This window comes from Pyxicephalus adspersus, chromosome 3, assembly GCF_032062135.1.
Source record: "Pyxicephalus adspersus chromosome 3, UCB_Pads_2.0, whole genome shotgun sequence".
Classification (NCBI taxonomy): Eukaryota; Metazoa; Chordata; class Amphibia; order Anura; family Pyxicephalidae; genus Pyxicephalus; species Pyxicephalus adspersus.
The window spans coordinates 116,987,252-117,012,771 of record NC_092860.1 but is presented as its reverse complement, the minus strand read 5'-3'; the positions used below and the strand labels follow the sequence as shown (position 1 = coordinate 117,012,771).

Here is a 25,520-nt window from a genome sequence, read left to right as displayed (position 1 = left end):
AAAAAGACTTTAAATTTGCCACATCGGAATATGTTTTAAAGTTTGGGTCGAAAATAATAAATGTCTCAGATTTGTTGCTATTTAGAAAAAGAGGGTTGAACCTGCCAGATTTTAGATTTTTTTTATCACAATGACAGTTCTTGTGTCTTCAGGAATTTTTTTTATCTGTCTCTTCCACTTGTCTCTGCAACAACATCTTTTGTGTCACAAACGTTTGGGGACTGCCAGTAGAAAAGCCATGCCACTGCTTCTGCAGCTATTCAACTGCATTTTGAGTCTGCAATCTATCCATCTGTTTTAGATTCTTTGTTAGTGTGTCAAAGAACAAACTCGTTAAAATTGTCTGCCAACGTTTTTTCGAAAGCAGATTTTCATCACGGTGTGCCAAATGCTTCTGATGGCTGAAATAAAAAAAGGGAGCATTTCAACAGTAAAATATTTTCCAATAAAAGTGCCTAACTACTTGAAACAATTATGCTTTTCTTATCAATTTAGGCGGCAAGATCTGCGGCACCAAGTCTGAAATCCCTGGTGCTTTTGGGGCCTGATGTCAGATTCACTGTCAGATAACCTTGCTAATTCATTACAAATGATAGGAAAAACCCCAGGTGTCGGTTCTGTACCTGTATAATTACTGCAGGCTCTACATGAAAAGAGCCATATGGAAAGAATGTCGCTCTTCATGGACATATACTGTGATTAAAACTGTAGAGAATACATGAAGAGCCAATGAGACTCACGTGATATATCTGTTTAAATTCTGTATTTTCAGACTCGAATATTAAATGGTTATACGTTTTTATGCAAGATTACCTTTATGCAAGATCTGTCCAAACACCAGTTCATTCTTTAATAACTTCAAAAAGAAAATGTAGTACTGAAGTTTCTACAATGACTCCTAACTGTTGGCCCTATACAAAATAACTTGTATTGATGTGATGTGGGATTTATTTGACAAAGATGTATCTATGACTAAAATCAAAATAGTCAAAAAGGAATATTATTTAGGAAAGAATATGTCAATGTAGTCAAACTTTGAGCAGTGTATATGCAATGAGATGAAAATCATTTCAAAAAATAGCCTGACTGGATATAGATCTTATGTCTGTAGCATGTAGGTCAACCCACAGATGTGCGAATAGTGGAGTACATAGGGAAATAATTATTGATCTCTATGATACCTTCTTTATCTCGTAATAAATTACTGCCAACTCCTGCTTTCTACTATACCCAACTCGCTTCTCCATTAGGTTTGCAATATAAAGTCAAGGTTACAGGTTGACACCCCTCTCTGCCACATTCCATTTTCATTTGACTTTATAGCGGTCCTATCAGTTCTGCTGCTTTAAAATAAAATGTAAAATGTGTCCACAGAATGCTTAAATGTAAACTAATATAAAAAAGGCACACACCTGTTTAGCAGGTATCATCCAAACCTGGTTTATGCCTGGCATTTGTCACAAAGTAAGATTTCATGCAGATTTTCTGTGTTTAATCATGTGTGACTTTTAAGCTTTTGAATGGTTTTCTTTCACTTCAGTTAAGGTTTTGAATTATTTTGTTTTAGATGAAAATCACTGGTTGAATTAGGATCACTGCACATAGCAGCACAGAGGTGTCCTCACTTTCTGAAGCTGGGGGAGGGAACAGTATGTTAAGTATTACCCTGCAGAATTACAAGAAACATGGTTCTCTATGCAACGGGGAAACTGCTTTATGTTTTATTACAAAAGTGCCTAAAATGGAAGGCTTTTATACAAACTGAACATTCCCATTGGATTTTTATCATTCAGAACTACACAATAAAATGTTAACTACATTTGCTGCTTTGTCCAATATGTCAAGGACTGGAATACAATATTTCAGCCTCTTAATTAGTATTACATTCAAATCTGATAAAAGCCTTAACATTCTGTTCTCAGTAAAAAAAAAAAATCACTGTCCATTGCCAATTCAAGGGATTTTTCTTACTTTGTTACATAGGATTCTTGATACTTACAGCAGCTCATTTACAAAAGGCCAGTGGACTCTAAAAAGAATTATGTTTCCTGAGTATCCCACATTAAAAGTTTTTGCTTAAGGCTCCTAATTGTCTCGGATTTCTGTATGTTCAAAGTTTTCAGTTTCTTATTTCAGAGTCAGTGAAATACCCCGGCTTCAATTACCTACCTAAAGGTGCTAGAGAAGTCAATGTACCTAAACGCAGTCTAACAGATACATAAAGGGAAACAACGTGGCTACCTTTTCCTTACTGCAACAATAGGAATGTTTAGGTGGTAATAATGAAGCCAAACCTTTCTACTTAGCAGTCATTTTATAATGAGAAAAAAGCATGGTAAGTCTTACATCAATTCTTTAGATCCAGAACAGGTAATAGAAAATAAAGCTATATAGTTCTCTAAAATATTTTCAATGGATATAATTTAGCTCTAAGGTGATATTTTCTCACAAAAAAAACTGGAGATTCACTTTAAACAGGAAAGAGTGTTATCTTTTGTAAATAGAGTGCTGACATTTGCAATCATGGCCTCTATAAAATCATTGTACCAAAACTATATGAATTGTATAAACACTAAATACTGGACCACAATTTTTTATGTTATTTACTATAAAAAGCACAATTGTATCTTGTTCTGTATAGTAATAGAAGAATTACCACCTTAACTTTCACTAGCTTCAAGATGTCTACTAGTGATTAATAAAATGTATGTGTTTCCTTTGTAATAAATAATAATAATACTAGCTGTGGTCTTCACTATAAAATTTAGTAGCTAACACACTGTAAAACTAAATGGATACGTTTTTAAGTAAAATTACATAATGTTTTAAAAGAAATATGAGGGCTTAAAGAGGAAGTCATCTAAAAAATGCCCAAAACTAAAAAAAAAAAATCCACTTACCTTCAATCTCACAGCGCAGCCGATCAGTCAGGAGGTGTCTTCCATCGGGACTTCTGTCGTCCTGGGATCAGTCTCTGAGCCGGCGCCGCCATCTTCGTCTCTTCTTCTGGGTTCTTCTTTCTACAACACCCGACCCAGGCACAAGATCGGGTGACGTAGGTGGAAAAAAACGTACTGATCTCACTGCGCATGCTTGAGATCGGCAAATTGTTTCCTTTTTCAAGTAAAGGAAAACCCAAAAGCCTCCCGGGATGCGTGACATAGGTATCCCGGGAGACTTTGCAGTGGCGGGCGGTGCTGCATCCTTTTTTTTTTTTTTAAAAAAGGATGTTGCACTGAAAAAAAAGCAAACGAACAGAATTTTTACCTTACATAAAAGGGTTTAAGCTCATGTTGCAAAGAGACAATATAGTTGTTTCAAGTATACCTGTCTTGTCTTCAGATGAAAGAGTCATGTAGTCTTCCACTGTCAAACTCTGCCCTGGCTGTCGATTCAATTCTATCTAAATCACTGACCTTAAAAAACAACTGCATAGGTAAGGAAAACTGACATTTTACAAAGTCATAGCCCCCATATTTCTCTCAAGCAAGGTATTTTGCTTGTGGTGGAAGCAGCATTATAAGTGGGTCTTTTCCACACCCTCAACTCAACACAGTTATTACTACTGCATGGAAACAAAGCAGAATGACGGCATGAAATGTTCCATCAAGTTTAGACCTATGTTTATCACACAAATGTTTACATTCACTTACTGTTGGCTGACTCACTACCTCTGCAAGAAGTCTTTTCCATCAATTACTCTTTCTGCAAAAGAATACTTTCTATTGTTTAATATGAACTTTCCTTTGAGATTATGCTGCCATGTTCTTGGTCTTAGGTTCATATTGGAAACTCGTGAACCTTAATTAAACCCTTAATGTATTGAAAGGTTTCAATCTTGTACCCTCTTTCCTCAAGCCTGTAGATATTAGATTCCTGCTTGCCTTTCAGTTTGTGTTGCCCATCTCAACTCTTATTAAGATCTTCAGGAACTGGACACAATATTCTAAATGGTATATGTAGTGTCTAAGAATATCCTTCTACCTGCTCGTGACCTCCCTCCGGCCTCACTAGTTGCTCCTTTTGCAAACATCCTAAACAAGTATCCCCAAATCCTTTTCTTCTAAACTATATACCTAACTGTAACCCTAAGCACATTATTTTGCTTTTAGTAAGGAAAATAATTGTTTACATCTGCCCACAAAAGCATGACAAATGCAATTTACAAAGGGAAGTGATGATTTAGGAAGCTTTTTTAAAAAGCCAACACAGAAACATAAACCTGGTTTGTTGGTAAAATAAATTATGGAATACACTTCAATGAACTGAAGTAAACCTGTAGTAAATGTTTTTAAGAAAAGGGTCATTCAAAGCAATTCCAGGTGTAATTAGATGGAAAGTATCTTCAATTTTTTTACCATGCCCTAAAGGCACAAAACCTGGGTCATCTTATTTTGCAAATAATTACTTTAGCTATAAAACAGTCTGGTCACCCTGACTGGTTATTTTACTTAATTGAAGATAGTGAGGCTGATCACACTGATTGGCCAATATTCGGGTGTGGGGAAGAAGACAGGAGATGTGAGCCAAACCTTCAAAGTCCAAGTTAAAATAAATATTTTCTGAATAGATGTGGAAGGTCCAAGGTTACCTAAACGCACCTGGGGGCTACATTCAGCTTGTGGAACAAGTGCAAGTTTAGTTCAGGTACACTATGAATACAGGAAATCAAGTTTATGATAATGAAGTCATGTATAAAGCTGCACACATAAAACATGAAGCCGAATAAAATGTTTTTCTTATATGAGGTCTGTACAGATAAGACCTCAATTTATACAGTATGTGAAAATGTATGCAATTTTAGTATAATGGTTTTATAGCCTGCAACTACATTAGGAGACAACTCACTATGCAAATAATAAAGGTACTGAAAAACAGAATTCGAAATAACACAGTGACCAAATAGAGGAGTCGACATTAGTCTATTCCAAGCTACTGAAGGCTTATTCTGATTGGGTAATCACACACCACCATTTTCTGCATTGGTATAAGAAAGCTGCTAATGAGAAAGGTTTTAGATGTATTATAAAAATGTTATGTTCTGTAGGTCTCATATTCTTTAATAAAAATCTACATACAGTTATGAAAGCGTTACATTTTATTTCCTTGCTTGCACTTCTTTAGCTTCTTATTAAATATTTTGTTATCGCCAAGCCTGACACAACAGCCATTTGCATTGTCAATTAAATATTAATGCTGCACCGCATTAAAGCATTGTAAGTATTTTGTTATGCTTTGCACTTAGCATAAAATAGGGTTCAATTTCAGTAAGTACAAAATATTTCTATATACAAACATACAGTATTAAATTACAGTAAATGATAGCTAGAGATAGGGAAAACCGATTATATTTTAATAGTTAATGTGAATGGCTGGGTCGTTACAACAATGCAGAAAGTTGGTAAATACACAGAATGAGCTGGTATTTGGCAGTTTTGTGCTTTATAGAACAACAGAACAGGTCTTTTCCCCATCTATTAATAAAGAAAATTTAGAAATCACTAGGATAGTTAAGCATCACTAAAACCCCCCCCAAAAAAAGGTAAGTGCCTATTATGTCTGCAGTAGAAGTCCTACGATATGGAAGTATAAGAAACAGCCAAAGTATTTCTCTAAATATATAATAAATCAGAATTTATCTGCAAGTAAACATGTGTTAGTGAATTTGTTCAGCTGGAGTCCCGTGTGAATTGAGATGGACTAATATAAGGTTAATAGGGAAGGAGTGAATAAACTTTTTATGTAGTTAAAAGGTAAGTAGGTATGAGAGAGTATACTAAAGTGCATGACATACAAAAAGTGTATTATGCCATGTAATGTGCTTTCATTTGTACTAATATGTGTTTGTGATTGCAGAACAGGACAAAGCCAATAGTGAAAGAGAATTTGCCTGTGGTTACTATAAGGCCCACCGGAGGTGAATATTAAGAATGGCAAGGTTAATACAGATAAGCTTTTGGAAGGTACACGGCCAGCATGTACCTATTGGTTGGTGCCTGTAACAGCCCTTACCCCAGTAAGTTTTAACACCAAATTCATGAACTGGTCTGGACATTTCAAATAGGCTATAATTAAAACTAAATTGTTTTGTTTGATTAGGAAAACCACATCTAAAAGTTTCCTAAATGTTTTTCATACATGGATCTAGAAGTAGCAGATACAACCTTACAAACCAGCCACCAACAAAAAAAAACCCCAATACAGTATATTAATTGTTAGAACTATGTACTACATTAGTAACCACAGACAAAAAGACGTAGAAGTAAAACATTACATACAACCCCTGTAGTGAAAAAGCTGTTGTAGGTGCTGATTTAATACATTTTTTCTTTGTGCAGCGATGATATAACCTGGCAAATAAGTCTGACCTTTGCCTAAAATTATGTTCTCTGATAAAACAAACTTTATTGTACAAGCAGAGAGGCAAGCGGTAATGATTGTAAGATGGCTTCAAATTGTTCCATGAACACAGTTCTGAAGAAAAATGGTTCAGCTTTTGTATCCCTAGTTTTGATCCACAGAGACAATCCTTTATCAAAATATATTTTTTTAACAATATGACGTATATATGAAGGATTGCAAACCATAAGGTGAGTCTATACATAGGGCATATTGTGTCATCTATGCATACTTCATAGCAATAAATGTAATGTTGATATTTTTTTTCTTCAGATCAGCTTTTCGTGGGAAAATACCATTTATACCAGTTGCAGAACAAGCACGGCCAGTTCTCTATAACAGTGGTCGCCAACCTTTTCGGTCCTGTGGACCACTAAAAACACAGTCTTCCGACCGTGCATGCGCGGGAAACCGGTTGTTACTCAAAGAGGGAGAAACCTCCCCAAGAGTGTTGTCATTACCACATAACCCACCCACTTTCCCATCGCAGATCTGAGCCTACAATGAGACAGTGGGCGGGTTGTGTCCAGGGATACAGCCCACCTTTTACCCAGAGCCTGGGAACTGTACGGGGACGTGATCCGCGACTCTGGCCGGTGCGTCCCCCCAGCAGCGTCCTTCTCCTGACCCCGTTAGGGTGCACCGGCCAGAGCTGCAGATAACCATAATTTTATTGCGGACCACTGGTTAGCGATTGCTGCTTGATAATACCCAAACAAGGGTAGGTAAAAGTTCAGTTACCTTATTCAAATTTGTACCTTGGAATTACTACCTTGGAGGATAAAATACTACTGCTGCAGTTTGTTCTAGACAATGAAGACATTGTTTTACTAACATCACACACGTCCCTTCCTACGCTGAATACTTCTGCAAGATGCGTTTCAAGAGATGCATTACATGACCAAAAAAGGGACAAAGTTCCCATTAGATACTTCCTGCATGTGTAAAATTATATGCTGCAATGCAGAAGGAAGGGCTGAAGTTTGCAACACAGGGGCTGCACATGCCCAAAATAAAGATTCTAAAGTGATGCAATGGGCCTGATTTAATCAAGCTCTCAAAGGCTGGAGAGAATACACTTACATCAGTGAAGCTTGGTGATCCAACAAACCGGGAATTAATCTGGTATAGGATTCAAAATATTTGCTAGCAAATAGCGAATGACTTTGAAGAAATCCATTACAGGTTTGCTGGAGCACCCAGCTTCCTTGATGAAAGTGTATCCTTTCCAGCCATTGAGAGCTTTATTAAATAAGGCCCATTAAATAAGGAGAAAACAAAACAGACTAATATGAAAAGGAAACAAAATGTAAACTTTCTTATAAAAAAATGATTCTTTTTTATTGTTTGGGGAAATTATATGTTTAATTCCATTTTAAAGCCTATAGCCTGGATGCCAGCAATGTAGACTATAACTTATTAAACAGTGGTGTGCAATAACCGATAGAATTCAATCATGAATCATCTTTCACTGATCTGGTTACAATACCTAAAGATATGATTGGTTGTAATAGGGGCTCTGCTTTTGTATACTATATACCTTTTGCATTGGCCCAGATATATACATTGTGTGGCAGACAAAGATTCTGGTCCATGTAGGAATCTAAGCAAAAACTGTAAAAATATAGTGACACTAAAACTGCCTGGAATTTTCCAAGGAACATTATTACAAAACACAAGAACTTTCTCCAGCACAAAATTTTTAGCAAGCAATATTAAAATAAACCTTTAGATAGAAATCACTCTGGATTAGTGCAGAATTAAAACAGTCATTTCTCTCTGTAACTACAGCAGGCGAGATGCAATAAATGGTAGACTCCGTCCTTGTTAATTAACTCCAAATTAAATATTAACTTGATTTTAAAATAACACCAATCCAAGCGTATAAATCATTTTGTCTTTTTAGACAAAGATTAAAAAGCACGGCTTCACCTATATTAGCTGACAAATCTGACAAGATGTTCTGCATTGCTTATTCTAATAATCATAAAATAATCAAGAATTGTGAAAATGTAATTACTTACCTATGAAATAGGAGAGTAGTATTGCCAGTAGTACAGAGACCCCTACGGCACAGAGTGCGGTACATTTCCAACTACAGTACTTTGAGGACTTTTTGAATTTAAAAGCACTTCTTGATAAGGTGTTTCGTGGGAGTGGTCTTGTGGGCGGAGTATAAACAGTGCCAGATGCCATTGTGTATCCGGGTGTAGCAGTGCTGAACAGTGGGGTTGTCCCTGTTCCTGTTTTGAATAGAAAATGCCTGTAAACAAAAAAAACAATATTTAAATGTAAAACTACAAAGTTTATGTATTAAATATTCTTCATATATTTAATAAACCATATTTAGGGCACTTAATTAGTTTCCTTTTACCTTGCAAGATGGATCAATACAGAAAAATAACTATAGCAACTCCTAGTATGTTTAACCTGTAGTCAAACAATGATGTGGCAAGAAACCATTTCTGCAAACAGCTGTAAGGTAAATTACACACCTGGAAATTAAAATTCACTATAAACTATAAAGACTTTGGCAGCTATACAGATTGGCATGGTACCCTTCAACCATAGCACCACCAACTGTGCTAAAATGACTTCTAGTATTACAGTGATAACAGGTTAATCTCTGCAGTTTTTTGTAAAAATTAGTATACTTTGCTTGTAATGACATCTTTGTAGTAGATTGTTCTAGTGTGCAGGTACTGCACTACATACAATAAACATTACTAAGTTCTATCTCAAAAAAGTATGTATCACTGTCACACCTGAGAAGGTTCATGGAGAGGGAAGCACCTCAAAGTTTCCCTTACATGGAACCAGGAAGCTATAGGAATACAAAACTTCAACAACAGCAGCTTGAGTCCTTTTAAGTACCAATTTCTGTTTGCACCCTTTGCATATCTAAAATGAACCCTTTAATTTCACATAACTCCATTAACCATCCACATTCCATGTTTTGGTTACCTACATGAATACTGAACCAATAATTAACCAACAATTGTGAATATTAGGTAATTATATAAAATTTAACATAATATAAAATAATATGAAATAACTAAAAAACATGCATTTCTTTTTTATTATAAAAAATAAAAATTTCCTTTATATAAAAAAATGGTACAAAATGTGCAGAGTTGCTTGTAAGCCATTATAGGCTTTTCGGTAAAAACACAATAAGCCAATTTTTTACTCATTACTGTTAGTTAGCGCTTATCAGTGCGCTAAAAAGTAAGATCGCTCGATCTCTCTTTGTGTTTTTTTCTACTCTACGACCTAACACCCTGCTGGCTTCACAACTGCTCAGTTACACGGTATGCCTCCCTCTAATAATCTGAAATAATGATTTCAGGGGTCTCTGTGGCTGATGGCAATAAAGTGCCATTAATCATCTATTCTTCCTTTGAATATATTGTTTTCCCAGATGCATTATTTTGCAATTATTGGCAACAAGTAAAGTTTCCATATTCCTGCCTGCTTCCCTAATTTACCTAAACCATTAATCATTTTGCTCATCTCCTACCTGGGACATCAACCAGGTTACAGATGTTTATCTCATTTGCGTCACCATACCACATCCCTAACAAACCATTTGTGAAATGACTAATTAACACACAATATACAAAGGGTCACAGCATCATCCCTAAGATATTTTCACTGCTGACCCTTCTTGCCTGCCTTCCATTAATAACAACATTCAGTATCCAAGCTTTACACAAGAGCTTTATATAAAAGCAACACCAAGAGCTGCTTATTCTATTAAGTTGGAAGGAATACAAGTCTTTTTTTTCTGTATATAAACTTTGCTGGAAATTACAAAATTTACCATTGCACATACAAACACACACAATTTCATTTCCAATATCACAGAAGTGTTCAAGGGCTCTCATCTACTGGGGAAAATTATATTTTCTTATGGATATAACTAATTGATGGTTGCCGAATATAAGCTGAAGCAAATATTCATTTTATAGTTTGATGATGATTATAGTTATCAGCAGGTTATCTAAGTTGTATAGAAATTGGCATTCTAGTTCTGTGTTTGATCCTGGCTATCTATCCGATTCTTCTGAGGACACAGATATTATACTTTCTGTATCATAACATTAAATGGTTGGCCACCCATAATACTGACTGATTCATTCAGCACCATGGACAGGGACTGAATGGACTAGCCTGATATTTTGTTATCCTTACAATATGAACAGTAGACATGTTGCAGACTATATGAATTGGTTTTAGGCTATTGTGATGTATACTGAATGTGCAGATCTAAAGTATTTCTATACCCCTCCTATTAAGAGCAATAAACTGAACGTCTCAAGGGTTTTCAACGTCAAAAAAGTCCACCTTCACCTAAACAAAAGCATTTATATTTATTAATAAATCATATAGCAGTAGATTTTCTCTACTCATGTTAACCAATTATTATTGCTTCAAGTGCTAGACTAGGCCCACAATAGAGCACTATGACTAGTAAATTACCCAACCCAAATACATGGCAAATACATCTGACATTTTGGAGAATTTAGACCCCCCATGGAGATGAAAGCAAGAGCAATAATGATGAATCACTGTTAATCTAGCTGGTCTGTTAGGCATCATACTCAAACAAAGCATACACTGGCTACATCCATGTAATTCTTTTCTTGTGAACATGGCAGGGGATGATTCAATAGCTGCAAGTTATTGCTGTACTTATAGAGGTTATGGATTGGATGGGGATTGTAAGAAGCTTAATTTTAATACATACAATGTCACACTTGTAGCATTAGCATAGTAAAATTTTGTCAATTGCAAACATACATTTGCACACATACATCCCCCAAAATACAGAATAACCTAGATAAAATTCAAAATCTTTCTGTAACTTTGCATGAGATACACTGATAACTTTATTGGCATTTCATGTGAATATAAATGTTCATATAAAAAGTTGAGAGTTGATTAATACAACGTCTACTTAAAGTTACTTCCATGCATGCCATATACATTTCGGCTCCAGAGAAATATATTAAAGACTAATAAACATTCTGCCTAAGGCAATATATAGAAGTAGCAGCTAATATTTAGATAAGTATAAACAAGGGGGTATTCTGTAAAATAGGAAGAAACAAAAGATAAAGTTGCTGTCCAACATTACTAAATATATTTTCTGTTCTTTTTTCCAAGCCTGCACAGGAAATTTTGAAACACTGCTCTGTATATGGTCACTAACAAACTAGTCCAACCATGGGAATACACATGACTCCTTTTGCTTGTCCATCAGTTCATCACATAACTTACATATCCTCTTTTCCTCACTTCAATTAGTAATAATAATATCTTGAGTATGATAATAATTTGAAATGTAAGTAAACTAAAAATAAAAATGAAACATTTTAGTCCAGTTTGTTTACAGTCCATTAAAGTTTGACCTTAGTGTTGGCTGTCTTGGTATTTTTAAAATCATATCCAAATCCTAGTCAGAATAATTTTTTCAAACAACAAGGAATATATTAAAATATGAAATGAGTACAGGAGTTAACAAGTGTTGCTTGTACAAATATATAGACAGTATTGGGTAGTGTTGAGTTATGTCTGGGCAAAGCCTTTTCTACAGTTGTAGAATACGATTTTCACAATTCAACATAAATCTTATTTTCCTTGCTGAAAGTATATTCAACCCATTTAGTTTTTTTAAGTTTCACAGGACTGCCTTGCTCAGGTTAATGTAAAATTACATCAGGATTGAATATTTTCTGGAGAGAAGTCACCAGATCTATCAAAATGGCAACATGATGCTTGGAGCTCATTCTGGATGAAAGGTATACAATAGCTAGAATAGTTTGTTATTTCTTTGTTTTTTATTTTCTTTGTTAGTATTATATGTATTTAAGGCTTAAATCTACATGGACTGTTTCCCCAGCGTTTAACCTGAGGCTTTTAAAGCCCATGTTTGCAAACCCATGCATTGCAATGGTCTAATCTACACCAGGACGTTTCCTTGAGGCTAGTTTATGACCTTTATCTCAAACGTTACTTGCAACGTTTAAAAATGTAAAACAGAGGGTAAACACAGGATAACGCCCCATTCAAGTCTAGTGCTAATTGGCTGAGAAAAGGAAAACCTCAGCCAATCACAAAGCACTAGAGGTGAATGGAGAGCCTTGTCCTCATTTAACCCCTAGTGCCCAGGATCCCTCCCTGTCAGGAGGAGTTCCATGGCTGTGCTCATGTTATGAATGCAGCCGTGGAAATCATCCTGTCATTGTAGGATAACCTGTAAAAAAAAAAAAGTTTAGTTACACAAACACACATACAAAATTAATAAAATAATTTAAAATGAAAGCCTCGTCCAATTTTTTATACATATTTTAACCCGTTCAGGGAATGAGTAAGGGATTTCATGTACCCCTGTACTCATTCCCTGAAAGTGTTACAAGGAAAACTTTTATAAACGGCTATGTAAAACTGTGTCAAATATAAACACCTATGACGCAGCAATACGCGTCATAGGTGTTTGTAAAAGTTTTTAAGCGTTTTAAAGTCAAGCTTTAAAACGCTTGTAAAAGTGCATATAAACGTGGTAGAAACATTTATATGCATTTTTAAAACTCTCCGTGTAGACCCAGCCTAAGTGTCATGGTAAAAATTGTATTGTACCACTGGAGTTCTCTGTTCTTTTTTTTCTAGACAATATATTAGTAAACAAGCTGCTAGCAGTCTTTTAACAAATTTTGATAAGTGTTAAATACTACTGTAAAGCCTGCTGTCAGCATGCTTAAAAAGACAAGCAACACTTCTATTGTGATCAGTGTATAGCAGTCCCAAATGGGGGTTTAGGGGTGCACAAAAAATTTAAGAAAGCCATTCTAAGCTTGCCTGAATACTTTACAAATGCTAGCTGTACAAACAGTTCTTATATTTATTAAAGCTCATAAATAAAAGGCTTAAAAAGAGGATTTTTGGCCATATAGAACCTAGCATAGGTGTTCTTGTGCTGTCAATAACTTACATTGGGCCTGATTTATGAAAGATGTCCAAGGCTGGAGAAGATGCACTTTCATCAGTGAACCTGGGTGATCCAGCAAACTGTAAATGTATTTCCTAAAAGTCCTAGACCATATTCATTCCAGGTTTCCTGGATCACCCAGCTCCATTGATCAAAGTGTATCCTCTCCAGCCCTGGAGAGCTTTCATAAACCAGACCCATTGCATCAAATAAATGGTAAAACCAGATTACATAAATGTAGCAGCTCAATACAGCATGTCATAGCTGAGCAGAAATGGACGAAGGCCTTAACTCAGCTCACATGATACATTGGCAAAAATTCTGATTTCTGCTGTGTTTTTTATGCTGTAAATTAGCATGATCTTTCAGATGAAGGTGACTGGATAAAGCCATTAGAATATGTAAAAATATATATGATGTCTTTCTATATAACAAGCTTTCTAGGTCCAGAACCTCTATTCCATAAGGTATTTGTTTATTCAAACCAGTAAAATGCATTTCCTAAGATTTTGCGAAACAGACACCCAAAAGAATTACATTACCTCTCAATTTGCACATTTTCAAGAATAACACTTAAGATCTTGTCTATTTGTTTGACAAGATGTCAACAGATTTCCACCGCTTCCAGCCCATATCATTTGGCTACTTAAGCCCCATGTGTTTGGAAGCCCTTAAGCTAGGATGATTTTCAAATTACCAGTGATGCTATTACAAATGTGTCAGTTTTGATGAAGTCTGTTTAGGAAGGTTGGAAAGGCTATAGAAAAAAAAAACATGTTACAGAATGTATTAAAGCCTTGATTCTGACACATCACCTGCAATTCTTACTGAGAAACGACAGGTGGATTTACATTAGTTAATATTAGCCCCAATAACAGGTGACTAATAAACTTGCCAAGATCCAAGTATTGTATGTATGAACATTTCTTATTTATAGAGGAATACAATAGATTAGGGACAGGAATTCCTAGACAGACATGTACTTAACAATGCTACTGCCAGGGATGAAAATGAATTAAACAACAATACTATATTGTTTTGTGTGAAAGTGTATATTGTGTGAAAGGTAGAAAAATGGTAATTATCCAGGTTGGTAGGACTTTTTGTGCCACTGCTGGCTATACAAATTAGATATGTATAATTGGAATAGCATTTGATGAACCTATCAAAAAATTGGAAGTTTTCCATCAAACAGTAATGATACCATATTAACTGTCATATAAGTCATGCTATTGTAAAGTCAGTTGCATCTTTCCAGAGCTCCAGTTACTGGATAATATACAGCTTGATTTTTATTTGTCATAACTCACTGGAGTATCTTCTTCCCTGAAAAAAACTTTATTGTATCCCTTATTTTAAGAAAATGTTAAGGTACCACATAAACCTAGTTTTTCCTTGTCTGTATAAATGTGGAGGTATATAATTCAGATCAATGGCTACCAGCATATCTCAGAATCAATTCTGTGTAACAAATACAGCACATTTCACCCAACTAGTATTATAGAATATGTCAACCATCTGGGTGAGTTTGGTTCTGATGCGTGTAGTGTGCTACTTCTCAAGTTATCAGATTGACTGACATTTGAATTTGTGGATAATGAGCTAAGATTTCTTTTTTAAGGACTCACAGTTAAACAGAATATTTGACAGTTAATTATTTTAATTTGTGTTTATTGTTATTTTTATTATGTTTTAAGTGTGTTGTTGGTTTTATATTTATTTCAATTGTTGGGTGGAATTATGTGTAGGGAATGCTGCACTGAATAAACCTTGTTTTACTTGAATCAAAATAAAAACACTTGGTTTGGTTCTTGCAGTGGCAGAAAAACTAAGGGAGCCACAAATCTGAAGTAGCCACTATCTCACTTATATAAGACTGTGTTTAAGAAACATGTCTTCATAATAAACATTTACCTTATTCAACTCTTTGAAATAGCTATTAATTATTGAAGATAAGAAATAATTTGATGCAGAGGTCATTGAAATGACTTTAGTGCCATATGGTAGAAATGGATACATAGGATGAAAGTGAATGCAATGCCACTGGCAAAGAGGATGAAGGAGACTGACATAAAATGAAATATATACTAAGTAAACAAAACTCCACTCACAATATGTATGTGTGTATGTATTGCTCATGACAGTGTGCCTTTTGCTTATATTTACATAGTTTTTTGGACTCTTTTACATATTTCTGGCTTGTAATAATGGCGTGAAATGAAAACGGAAGGCAATTGGCCGAGTGCAATCAAAGGCAAAAAAAAATGAAACAACACATAGACAAATAAATCCTGAGGACAGGAATAGAAGATTTGCTACCCTGCGCTGTTTCTAGAGCTTCAGAGACAGTACAACAGCGTGAGACCCGCTGTCAAAAATTTTACATTATAATTTGTATATTGAATACTTTTAAAACCTGTAAAATTAAAAAATGTAAAAAATATTTGATTTAACACTATAGCTTTATTTGATTCGATTTCCTGTATAATATAAAACTGAAATAATAAAATAACTGAGCAACGTCAGGTAATCAGATAGTTGCTAATATAAAAGATTACAACCTAAATTGTTTTTAAAGGGAATCTCCTGGACTTAAAATGAAGCTGTGACTTCTGGTATCTGCAAATATCTTTTTTTAAATTCAATTTAAATTCAATTCTTTGTGAACCCTCCTGGTTCTTAGACCCAGAATGTATACAATTTACATAGAACTTTAAGCTCCAAGTCAACATCAAGGCCCCTTTTAGACTTTCAGTAGACAACTGCATGGTTAGCCACTAGGCACACTGCTCTTATACTTCTAGAAGTGGAAAACTCCACTGTAGATCAACACATTTGCACACGTTGACCTTGCAATTGTAGTGTCTGTGAGGGTTCTAACACAAAAGTGGAAAAGCATCTGCACAGACAGAAATAACATGTCGAATCCAGGAACTATGTTGCAACCTGAACACCAACACCAATAAACAACCTGAACACAACACCAATAAGTGCAAACGCTTGCACAAAGCGGTTCTGAGCCACTTCTATACAGTTGAATTGGAGCCACTGGTAGCACAGTAGAGAATGCGGTACAAAACTTTGGTTTACTGCAAGTCTGAAAGGGGTCAAAGACCTCGCCTAACATTAAGTATGTCTCCTGCCATTTAACTTTCAGGTACACTAATGTCTTATGAGGTTCTGTTATTTAACAATTAAAGGCAGGTTGAAGGTATTAAAGCTGCAAAAGGGTGAACAATCTGGGCCTAAAATCTAAGCACTCCACTGGGATCAATTTGAATACTAACATAGGTACTTGTAGGTTCCACAGAGTGCCTGCACGCAAGCACTTTAGATAATTAGCAAGCCCTGTCTGCTTAACCTTGATTTTAATCCATATGGTACGATGATGTTTTCAAATACATGATGTTTCTAACATCACAAAGTATGCTAAGAATTTTATACTAAGAAGTTTAAACCTATGGCTTTTTCACTGTGTCACCAGAATGTTTTACTTAGTCTAGGTTGATTTGTTTTATTAAACAAAAAGTGGGAGATGGGTGGGTAAGCAGAGGCGTAATGTGAGAGGCATGGTTTATTTAATAGAGCCTTTTTTCATTTCTGATACTTCTGTTAAATGGTTACCATTCCAACCAGAAAACAGTGAAACAAGTTTAATAGTTTTGTGAGAGAATACAGTATGTACAATTCTTTTGAAGATGTTGCAAGCGTGTGAAAACGAGAGCATCTCTTGACCGTGCAACGGCGCTGACATAAATTATTCTGTGTAGCTTTGCTCCTACACCACCACCCAAGCTTGTCTTTAACGGAACCTTCGGTCACAAAAGCTGATGGAGAGCCTTTGAAGTGATTGGCTACCATTGTAGCCTACAGTCACAAGTGCAGTTAATTCCCAATGTCATCCATTTTGCGCTCTAGTAGCTAATTAGTCACACAGTAGAAACTTAGGAAGGCTCAAAAGGGCAGCACAGCAGGCAACTCACCATTTATTTATCAGGTTTTGATATGTATTGCCCGTAGGCTACTGGACACATGGGCATACACACTGCTGAGAAAGAAAATGCACAGGATATGCAGACAGGCTCTACTTATTTATATTCTATATCATATCAAATATATATTGTGGCCAATTAGTGGAGTTGTATGCTATGTATGTCCTGCAGGAGATGATTGTGCGAATGCTATAAAGCTAAGAAGATGTAATGACAGAAGTGGCTGTTTACCAGAATCTGTCACTTGTAGGGGACTTTATTTATTTTAACAGTTACCCATGATATGCTAGAATGTAGTTGTTCTTGAAAATCTTTCAACAAGCAGTCATCCTGCATTCTAATGTATATGCTGGTAAATGGATTGGGAAGACAGACCTATGACAGGAGATCTCAGACAGGTTTAACTCTGGATAATAAGGTCATCTGCCGCACTTTTCCAGTTAATGTATTGTCATGTCTACATTGACTGTAAATTGAAAATAGTTCACACTTTCCGTCAGAAAGAATCAAATTTAGGAAAACATCACAATGCTAAAAGGGGGTTGGATTTGTTATGTCAACACACTTGCTGCAAGCATAAATTTTACAATAAAGAATTCTAATGAGAAATACGTATTAATATTTTTTTTGTTCTGCAGTACCATTATCCAGGTGGGAGTTGCAATGACAGCAGGCTGAGAAGTTATTGTACTCAGATTCAAGTTTCCCTTTACTAAGCATCGACTATGGTGATTTTTTTTTTTTTTACAATCAAAGGATTTCCTCCTTCCTTTCATTTCTATGTATGGGATGTAGGGTGGAGAAATCTTTTAAGGATATAGCAAGCAAAGTTCTACCTTCCATAATTTGTTTCCATCATCTGCAGTATCAGTTTTAGGTAGCTATCTTGTCTTCAACGGCCACACATATTATCTCATGGGTCCTTTTACAGATGGTACAATTATTTCAATAATGGATTTATAATAATATTGCATTTATGCTTTTTCTATCATTCTAAAATGCTCACTATCTGGCGTTCAAACAGTACGTTTTATTACTTTCCAAATCATTCACCATTAATAAGTATAGAGATAAGGAATTACTGACATCTTCCATTTTCTTCAAACTTATTTCTGTGATTTGAAATTGCTAAAGTTAGACATTTTCAGAAAAATGTCAGTAATGAAAGCCCCATATTTCTCTCATGACAGTGTACTTTAAAGGAAAGTTCACAAAACAATTATCACAGCCCACTGCAATGGTTGGAGTGAAAATGGCAAACCATACATGACACATAAGTTATATAGGGTGGCTTGCATATGTTTATACAAGTGCCAACTACCTGGAAGTCACTCATATGAATGCTACTCTAGAAGCAATGGGGGGGGGGAGGTGTACCCTTAAATGGTGTAATGCTCCCACAGGCCTTTAAATGTGTCACCAGGGGGAACAGAATTTTCTAATACATATTCAAGTCCTTGTCCAGTAATGTTGCATTGGAAAACATAATTCTGTTATCTGTTCTTGCCTTCTCAGCATACAAAAAACAATAGTCATTTTGAATTGAGTTGCCTTTAAATTCAAAGGGGTGAATGGTATAATTGACCTCCATTATTGTTCTGCAGGCAGCCCAGTAGTTAAAATGTGAACTGGAGCAACATTACATTGTGTCATTTAGTCCAGCACTTGAGGCGGTTCTATAAGCCCATTTATTTGTAGCCATAAAACCTCTCTTCATTTTTACACTCACCCATGTTGTAATACATTGCGTCTTCCTCTTTCTAGGTCCTTGTAATGGCTAGGGAAGGAGGAACAATTTAATGACAAGGGTGTAACCACTAGAGCCTCAGCACAGTGGAAAAACATATAAATGCTTATTACTGTCTAGAAGACGAGGAAGATGAAATAGTTCAATGGATCCGATTCTCCTCATAAAACATTACACAGATACAGTACATCTGAGGTCTGAAAAGAATGCACTCTTCAAAAGCTGCCAATTCTATTCTCACAATGGCGTTACTCATTGTTCTTCACAGTTGTCGATTGTTTATTTAATATTCGGGCCAATTGTCAGGTAAAGACATTCCTTTCCAAGGATCTAGCAAGATATATACAAGGGCTTCTTTAAATAGCAGCCGGAAAAGAGAGTGCTCCATCTCTTGACTTTATCAAGCACACTCGTCTTCAGCGATTCTCATTATCTCGTTCACCGTGAGGCAGGTCCCTCCGACAATGAACAGATTGAAAGGATAGCATGAGTTCAGGGGAGAGAAAGAAATAGGGCCAATGCAATCACAATCAAAGAAACATGTTTGAACAAGAAAATAACTAAATGCCTACATAGCCATCTGCACATAGGCTTTTCAATATCCAGGAAGGTTGAATAAATAGTTTTTTCCCTTGTTAATAAAGATATCTGCATAATAGAAACTTATTGCTCTGAACATTTGCAAAAGGAGACGCCTGCCACAGAAAAGGGCCATGAAGTTTACAACTGAAAAAGATGGATTCTTTAAAAGCCTTACTTAAAACATCAGATAAGGATTTTTCCCTAGAATTAAATGCAAATACTAAACTTTACTGTTTTGTAAAATATGCATTTACAATGAGGAAACTGTTCTGAGAGCTTAAAAAAATGTCACTACTTAAAAAAACAAAATGTGTCAACCCAATCTAATGGTAGAGACTGCTGAATTGGCACTAATACAGGTAAAATGCCTACCTTTCACACATAAATAAACAAAAGTATGTGGAGAGACACCTAAATGATTAAACAATAAACAACTAGTTTAGCTTAAAGGAAAAGTCCAGTCAAAAATACATAAGAAAGATGCTCAGTACAGTTAAAATTAAAATAGCTTTTTCTGTAAAACGCACCACTAATACAATTCCTGCATGATTTCTTTTCTGCTACTAAAGAAAATAGTGATTCCTAGGCAAATGACAGCCAGTATCATTCATTCATTCATTCATTAATTCATGATTGACTGTATGTGCTCCTGAAACTGTAGTCAAAGAGAGAATGAACTGTACAGTATATACGTACAGATCAAATTTGTATATCCTGTCAAGTTTGTGAAACAAACTAATGTAAAGGGTTAATATGTGTCCCTTCACATTTGTTGCTACACATTTGAACCCCAAGCTTCTTCATTTGATAATATCACTAGACAAAATTTTTAGATAGACTGGCTGGGGGAATTACTTTCAACACATCATTAACATTTTAGAACTTCAGAAGCTAGGTTCTTGTAGGTTTTTTATTAACATCTTGATAAAGATAACTGATGTTCCACGCACATTGTCTCTTATCGTATAATTCAAATAAATGGAGATACATTTCCGAAATGAAGGGTCCTTTTTTAAGGCTAAAATATTTTGTTTTTTTCTTACATTTAGTAAATAGTTTTAGTAATCATAAGGATCTAATTAAGAATGGAAACTTCACTACTATAAGGTTTACATATTGGAAATTGGTTCAAAACCCTATGGAAACCATATTAGCAAATATATGTCACTAGCAAAAACCTAATTCTCTTGCAATTCAAACATTAAATCACATTTGACACAATGAAATGATTGCTGTTTTTTCCCTAATTACACCTATCTTTGGGACTTATATGTAAACTCTTGGGCAAAAAGACAAAAAGATGGTGTGCTACAAGAACTTAGATCTTGGGGACCGTGCGCCAGATGTCCCCTGAATATCTGAATATTAGGCTGCAATTTGGAAATAAACAGGACTGTTTGTCCCACAATTCAGAAAGAAGAACACAAGGTAACTTTTCAATGGGTGGTAAGAATATGTCTGAAAGGTATCTGACCATTACCTTGTTTAGATAATTCAGAGTATATGTATATGTATGGAAACGTATGTGAAAAGTTCTGCTTCAGTTTCAGAAAATTGTACATTTGCTTTCAATTTTGTATGCTCAGCTGGTATGGCAGTACTGAATGAAAGCCATTAATGACATTCTAACATTGGGACTCCAGTACAGAAATCCTTCAACTGATAATTTGCTGGCTTATACCCATCTGAATTTTATCCAGTCATGGTAGCTAAAATTCCCTCCCTAAAATCCACTAAAAAATCCAACTTGCAGCTGCAGCTTGTTTTAAATTGCAAACAAGAAATCGGGAAAGATTTTATTTCATAGGATTTAATGGAACAGCTTTAGACAGGGAGTATAACCACTGAAAGTGGATGGATAGACCGAAGTATGTTATGTTCTCTTCTAACCGGCCCAGATATAAAGATAGATGGTGGTTAACAACTTCTGTAACATACAAGATTTACATGTAAATAAAGTGCAAGTGACATACAATGAAGAAAAGTGCAAATACGTAATGCTTCTGACTGTGACACAGTATGTTCTGGAGGCTGATAAACAGCATAGTCACGCTGTTAGCGGGTTTGTATTCTCAAATCTATTATGTTTTCAAACTGATGCGCTATTATCTCTGGACAACTTTCACACCGGGAGGTGATCCCTGCCAGCGTAATTTTCAAAATGAAAAGCTTACAAACAAGATAAATTTCATTGCTATGTTACCTGAATTAATATCACCTGACAGTCATTTCAACTCAGCTCTGGAAAAAAGCTATTTCAAGACCACAGCTCTGTGCTGTAAACAGCTATAATAAACGCCAATCTGCATATTTCCATACTTAATAAGATTTCTGTATATGAGACGTAATAGGCAGAAAATCAGAAGGCAACAGTTCTGGTAGTCAGCAGGGGCTGTTGAGGAATATGACACACAGGGACCAAACTGACTCATTATGTTCTGTGCAGCTCAAAAAATCCTAAAGAGACTAAACTTTCTAAAAGGAAAATTACCACATAATACTTTATTCTTCCATAACTGGTGACAGTTATTTTGTTCCTTTGCCATTTGTCCTCATCCACAGATGTTAAAATCCATAGGAATATTAGGCAAATGATTGCAATGAATAATGTCAGTGTCAGTATGGACTGACAGATCAAAAAAATTTTTCCATTTCATGCTATGTGCTCCATCTTTATTCTTGGAGAATCCAGTAACTTTGAACTCTGTGTTTTCTTTTGAAACTTTTTGCAGCAATGTTTTAGCTATTTAAATAGTCCATTCTACCTCAGTCAATGAAACTCAAAAATGATAATATTCTAATAATCTGAGGATAAACTTAAAAAGCCTACCCTCTATGTGTGGGCTGCCATTGTTGTGGCTGGCTTTTTCATGAATGCATTTGCATATGATCAAAATAACATAGAGACACATACCCATCCTCATAGTCGCCATCATGGCATGGTGGTGGAAACACAGCCATCTCTATGAGATTGTCATGCTCACTTTCAAGAACTGGGTGATTTGCTAATTTTCTATAAGAAAAACATTATCAGCATTACAATGGGATATTAAAAAGAATTCAAAATAAATGATGCCACAAATGTTGATAGGATGGGTTGTGGCTTTAGTAGTAAATTTCATTACTGAAGAAGTCTACCTAGTCAAAAATCGACATATTATTTACATATCAAGTAGAATTTTTAAGAGGAGAAAATAGAAATTCTGAACATAAAGGTTCTTCCAGCAAAAGTCAATTTTTAAAATGTTGATTGTGGATTTATTTAGGGACAATGAAAAATAAAATATATTTATTATATTCATTACTATAGTACAGTGTGTGAGTAATAAAAATGATTATGTGTACAGACTGACAAGTCTATTGTCAGATAACATTGTATATAACTGTAATGTCCTTGTGCACATGGTTAATATGCAAATGGTTCACTATAACTTTGAAAAAGCATAGGAAAACTTTTAGGCTTTGCTTCCTGGAAAAAAAAATTACACAAATAGAAGCTAATTTACATGTACATTATAGTAAAGGCTCTATAATATAAAACAAGGAAATATAGGTTCACAGTGTTGTAACTATTTTGTGTAAGTTAAAATCTAAAAAGAATAGCAGAATAAGGTTACAGAATATGATCTCTTTAAAATGAACTGATGATTATTTCCTTAAAATAAAATTAGGTAATGATAGTATATAAAATGTTAGCCCCAACTAATCATCTTTTATTATCTATTGAAGAAATGTTCACTGGTAAAAGCCAGAGCAAGGGTTCTTGAGACACAAAGGCATCAGGCAGGTTTAGAAACTTTACCTATCCGGTAATGCTTTTTCCAATGTCAAGATTCGCTGCATTCAGCCTAACTCCTGCATCCATTGACTTTTGCACGAGCAGAAGCCCAATTAGTGAACACTTGTTTAGGGTAAGACACCACGACTAATGTCTATGGCCAGATGCAACCTCTATGAACTGGTTGCAATGGATGAATGAACATTTAAAGTCTGGCCAAACTGCACAAAAAAATCAAGATCTCAAATTTAACATCAGTGACCTTGTGTGTTTAAAAAAAAAAAAAAAAAAAAAAATATATATATATATATATATATATATATATATATATATATATATATATATAAATATAAATGTTTACGTTCCTTAAGATGTTCCAAATCTATCACCATCTGGCGATTCTGCCATGCCACTTAAAAAATAGGTGATTAGGGAGAAATATATTTTATCTATAATCCAATTCACATTATCTATTATTTATTGATAGTGTAAAATATTTAAAAACCCATATTCTAAATCATATAAAACCCAATAATCTAAAAAGGATCACAAGGATAAACCAGGAGACATTCAAATTAATTCTGTAAAAAAATGTATTTTAGTATCGAACATTTACAAATGCATTTATTAAGGGTGATTTACAGTTTACAGGGTTTTTTTCTTTTCACTTAAATGATCACCCAAGGCAAGTTACAAACACTGCCCACTAACCATGGCACAAGTCTGTATCATTTTGCCATTGGGAAGGGGTGGGATGGTTGCAAAGGGCCAACATTATTGTTTTAAAAGAAAATATAATAATTAAATGAATTATTTAACTGAAATATTCTAAATATAATAAAAAGCAAATGCAGGGAAGCTCTGTAGTAGAAAAAGGTACTAGCCAATTCATGAATTTGATTGTCACAAAAAAAGGAATCAAAGAGAAAAGATGATTACATGTTCAATCAAGTGTGGTGTCTTTATATTTTGCCCTATCTTTGGTGCAACATCTTCTTTTATGAGATACTTCATAAGAATAAGACATGAGTCTAGGTTTAACATTAAAACAAAAAATTGTGCATAGCATACTATATCTGTGCTGCAATGTTTTTCAAAGAGCATGACTTGTTTGGGGGGATTTTTTAAGCAGCCCTCTAAAACTTACATGCTGCAGTAGTCATGGAATATCAACAAGACAAGTCTACCTTTTTACAACTTGTCTACCTAGAATGAAAAAAAATGTGCACATACACAAACAAGGTGAATGAAAAAGTGCTCCTTGGTATAACCTGTAGGTCACTGTTAACATGGAAGATGAAGACAAAATTAAAAAAAAATGTAAATATTATTTAAAAAACTGGAGCTATAGGTTAAGATTAGGTTACCTTGACACAGCTAAGGCTAAGTTTACACCTTGAAGTTGTGGAACATGGCAGCACACATAAACTCAACAGTAGTTTAATGCTTGACTTCATGGAGTGCTGCAATGCATGAGTGTGGAGCTGCATTGTCTTACATTGCCTGCACTCACATTTAAAATTACAGCAGCCAATTTAGAAGCAAAATGACAGCTGGAATCCTAAAAAGTCAAAAGCAGTGAATTGGTTGAGCCTTTTCAGAATTACCTCATTTATTTTCGGGTTTTTAAAGTCTGTATATATTTTTATTTTTGTAATTAAAGAAATTCTGTCTCCCTTTTTTTCAATTTATTTGAAGACAATCAAACATATTTAAAACAAACAATAGAAACAACACCAAAATAGCACACAAAAGGAATAAAGAACAAAAGCATACAGAAAGGAGAGTAAAACAAAGGTTTGTAGATGAGTAAGTCCATGCCTTCAAATCCTATGTAATAAACCAAGCAAGTTAGGGTAATGGGCAACTGCTATAAATAAATTGGACTTCAACCAAAGAAAGTGTTGTAGAAGGAAAGGAGCCGGTTGAGAAGGAAAGGAGCCGCCACATATACAGCTTGCACCAAGGCAAGGTCAGAGCCTGGAGATCAACTTAACAAGGAATCTGGAAAGTGCTTGTAATGTGCCCATG

General features: G+C 35.1%; 1 protein-coding gene across 16 annotated transcripts in view; it reads right to left on the bottom strand.

Annotated features, from left to right (window-relative positions):
• The window catches only part of TENM3 (teneurin transmembrane protein 3), a 699,726-nt gene that overhangs the window by 145,166 nt on the left and 529,040 nt on the right, over window positions 1-25,520 (bottom strand). For 13 of the 16 annotated variants that reach the window (XM_072406090.1, XM_072406089.1, XM_072406092.1 and 10 more), the window contains 2 exons: window positions 22,626-22,724; window positions 8,424-8,662 (listed from right to left, as the gene is read on the bottom strand). In XM_072406090.1, the coding sequence (XP_072262191.1) occupies window positions 8,424-8,662; window positions 22,626-22,724 (338 nt within the window). The remainder of the gene's footprint in view (window positions 1-8,423; window positions 8,663-22,625; window positions 22,725-25,520) is intronic. The other 3 variants (XM_072406103.1, XM_072406102.1, XM_072406101.1) reach the window with 1 other exon arrangement.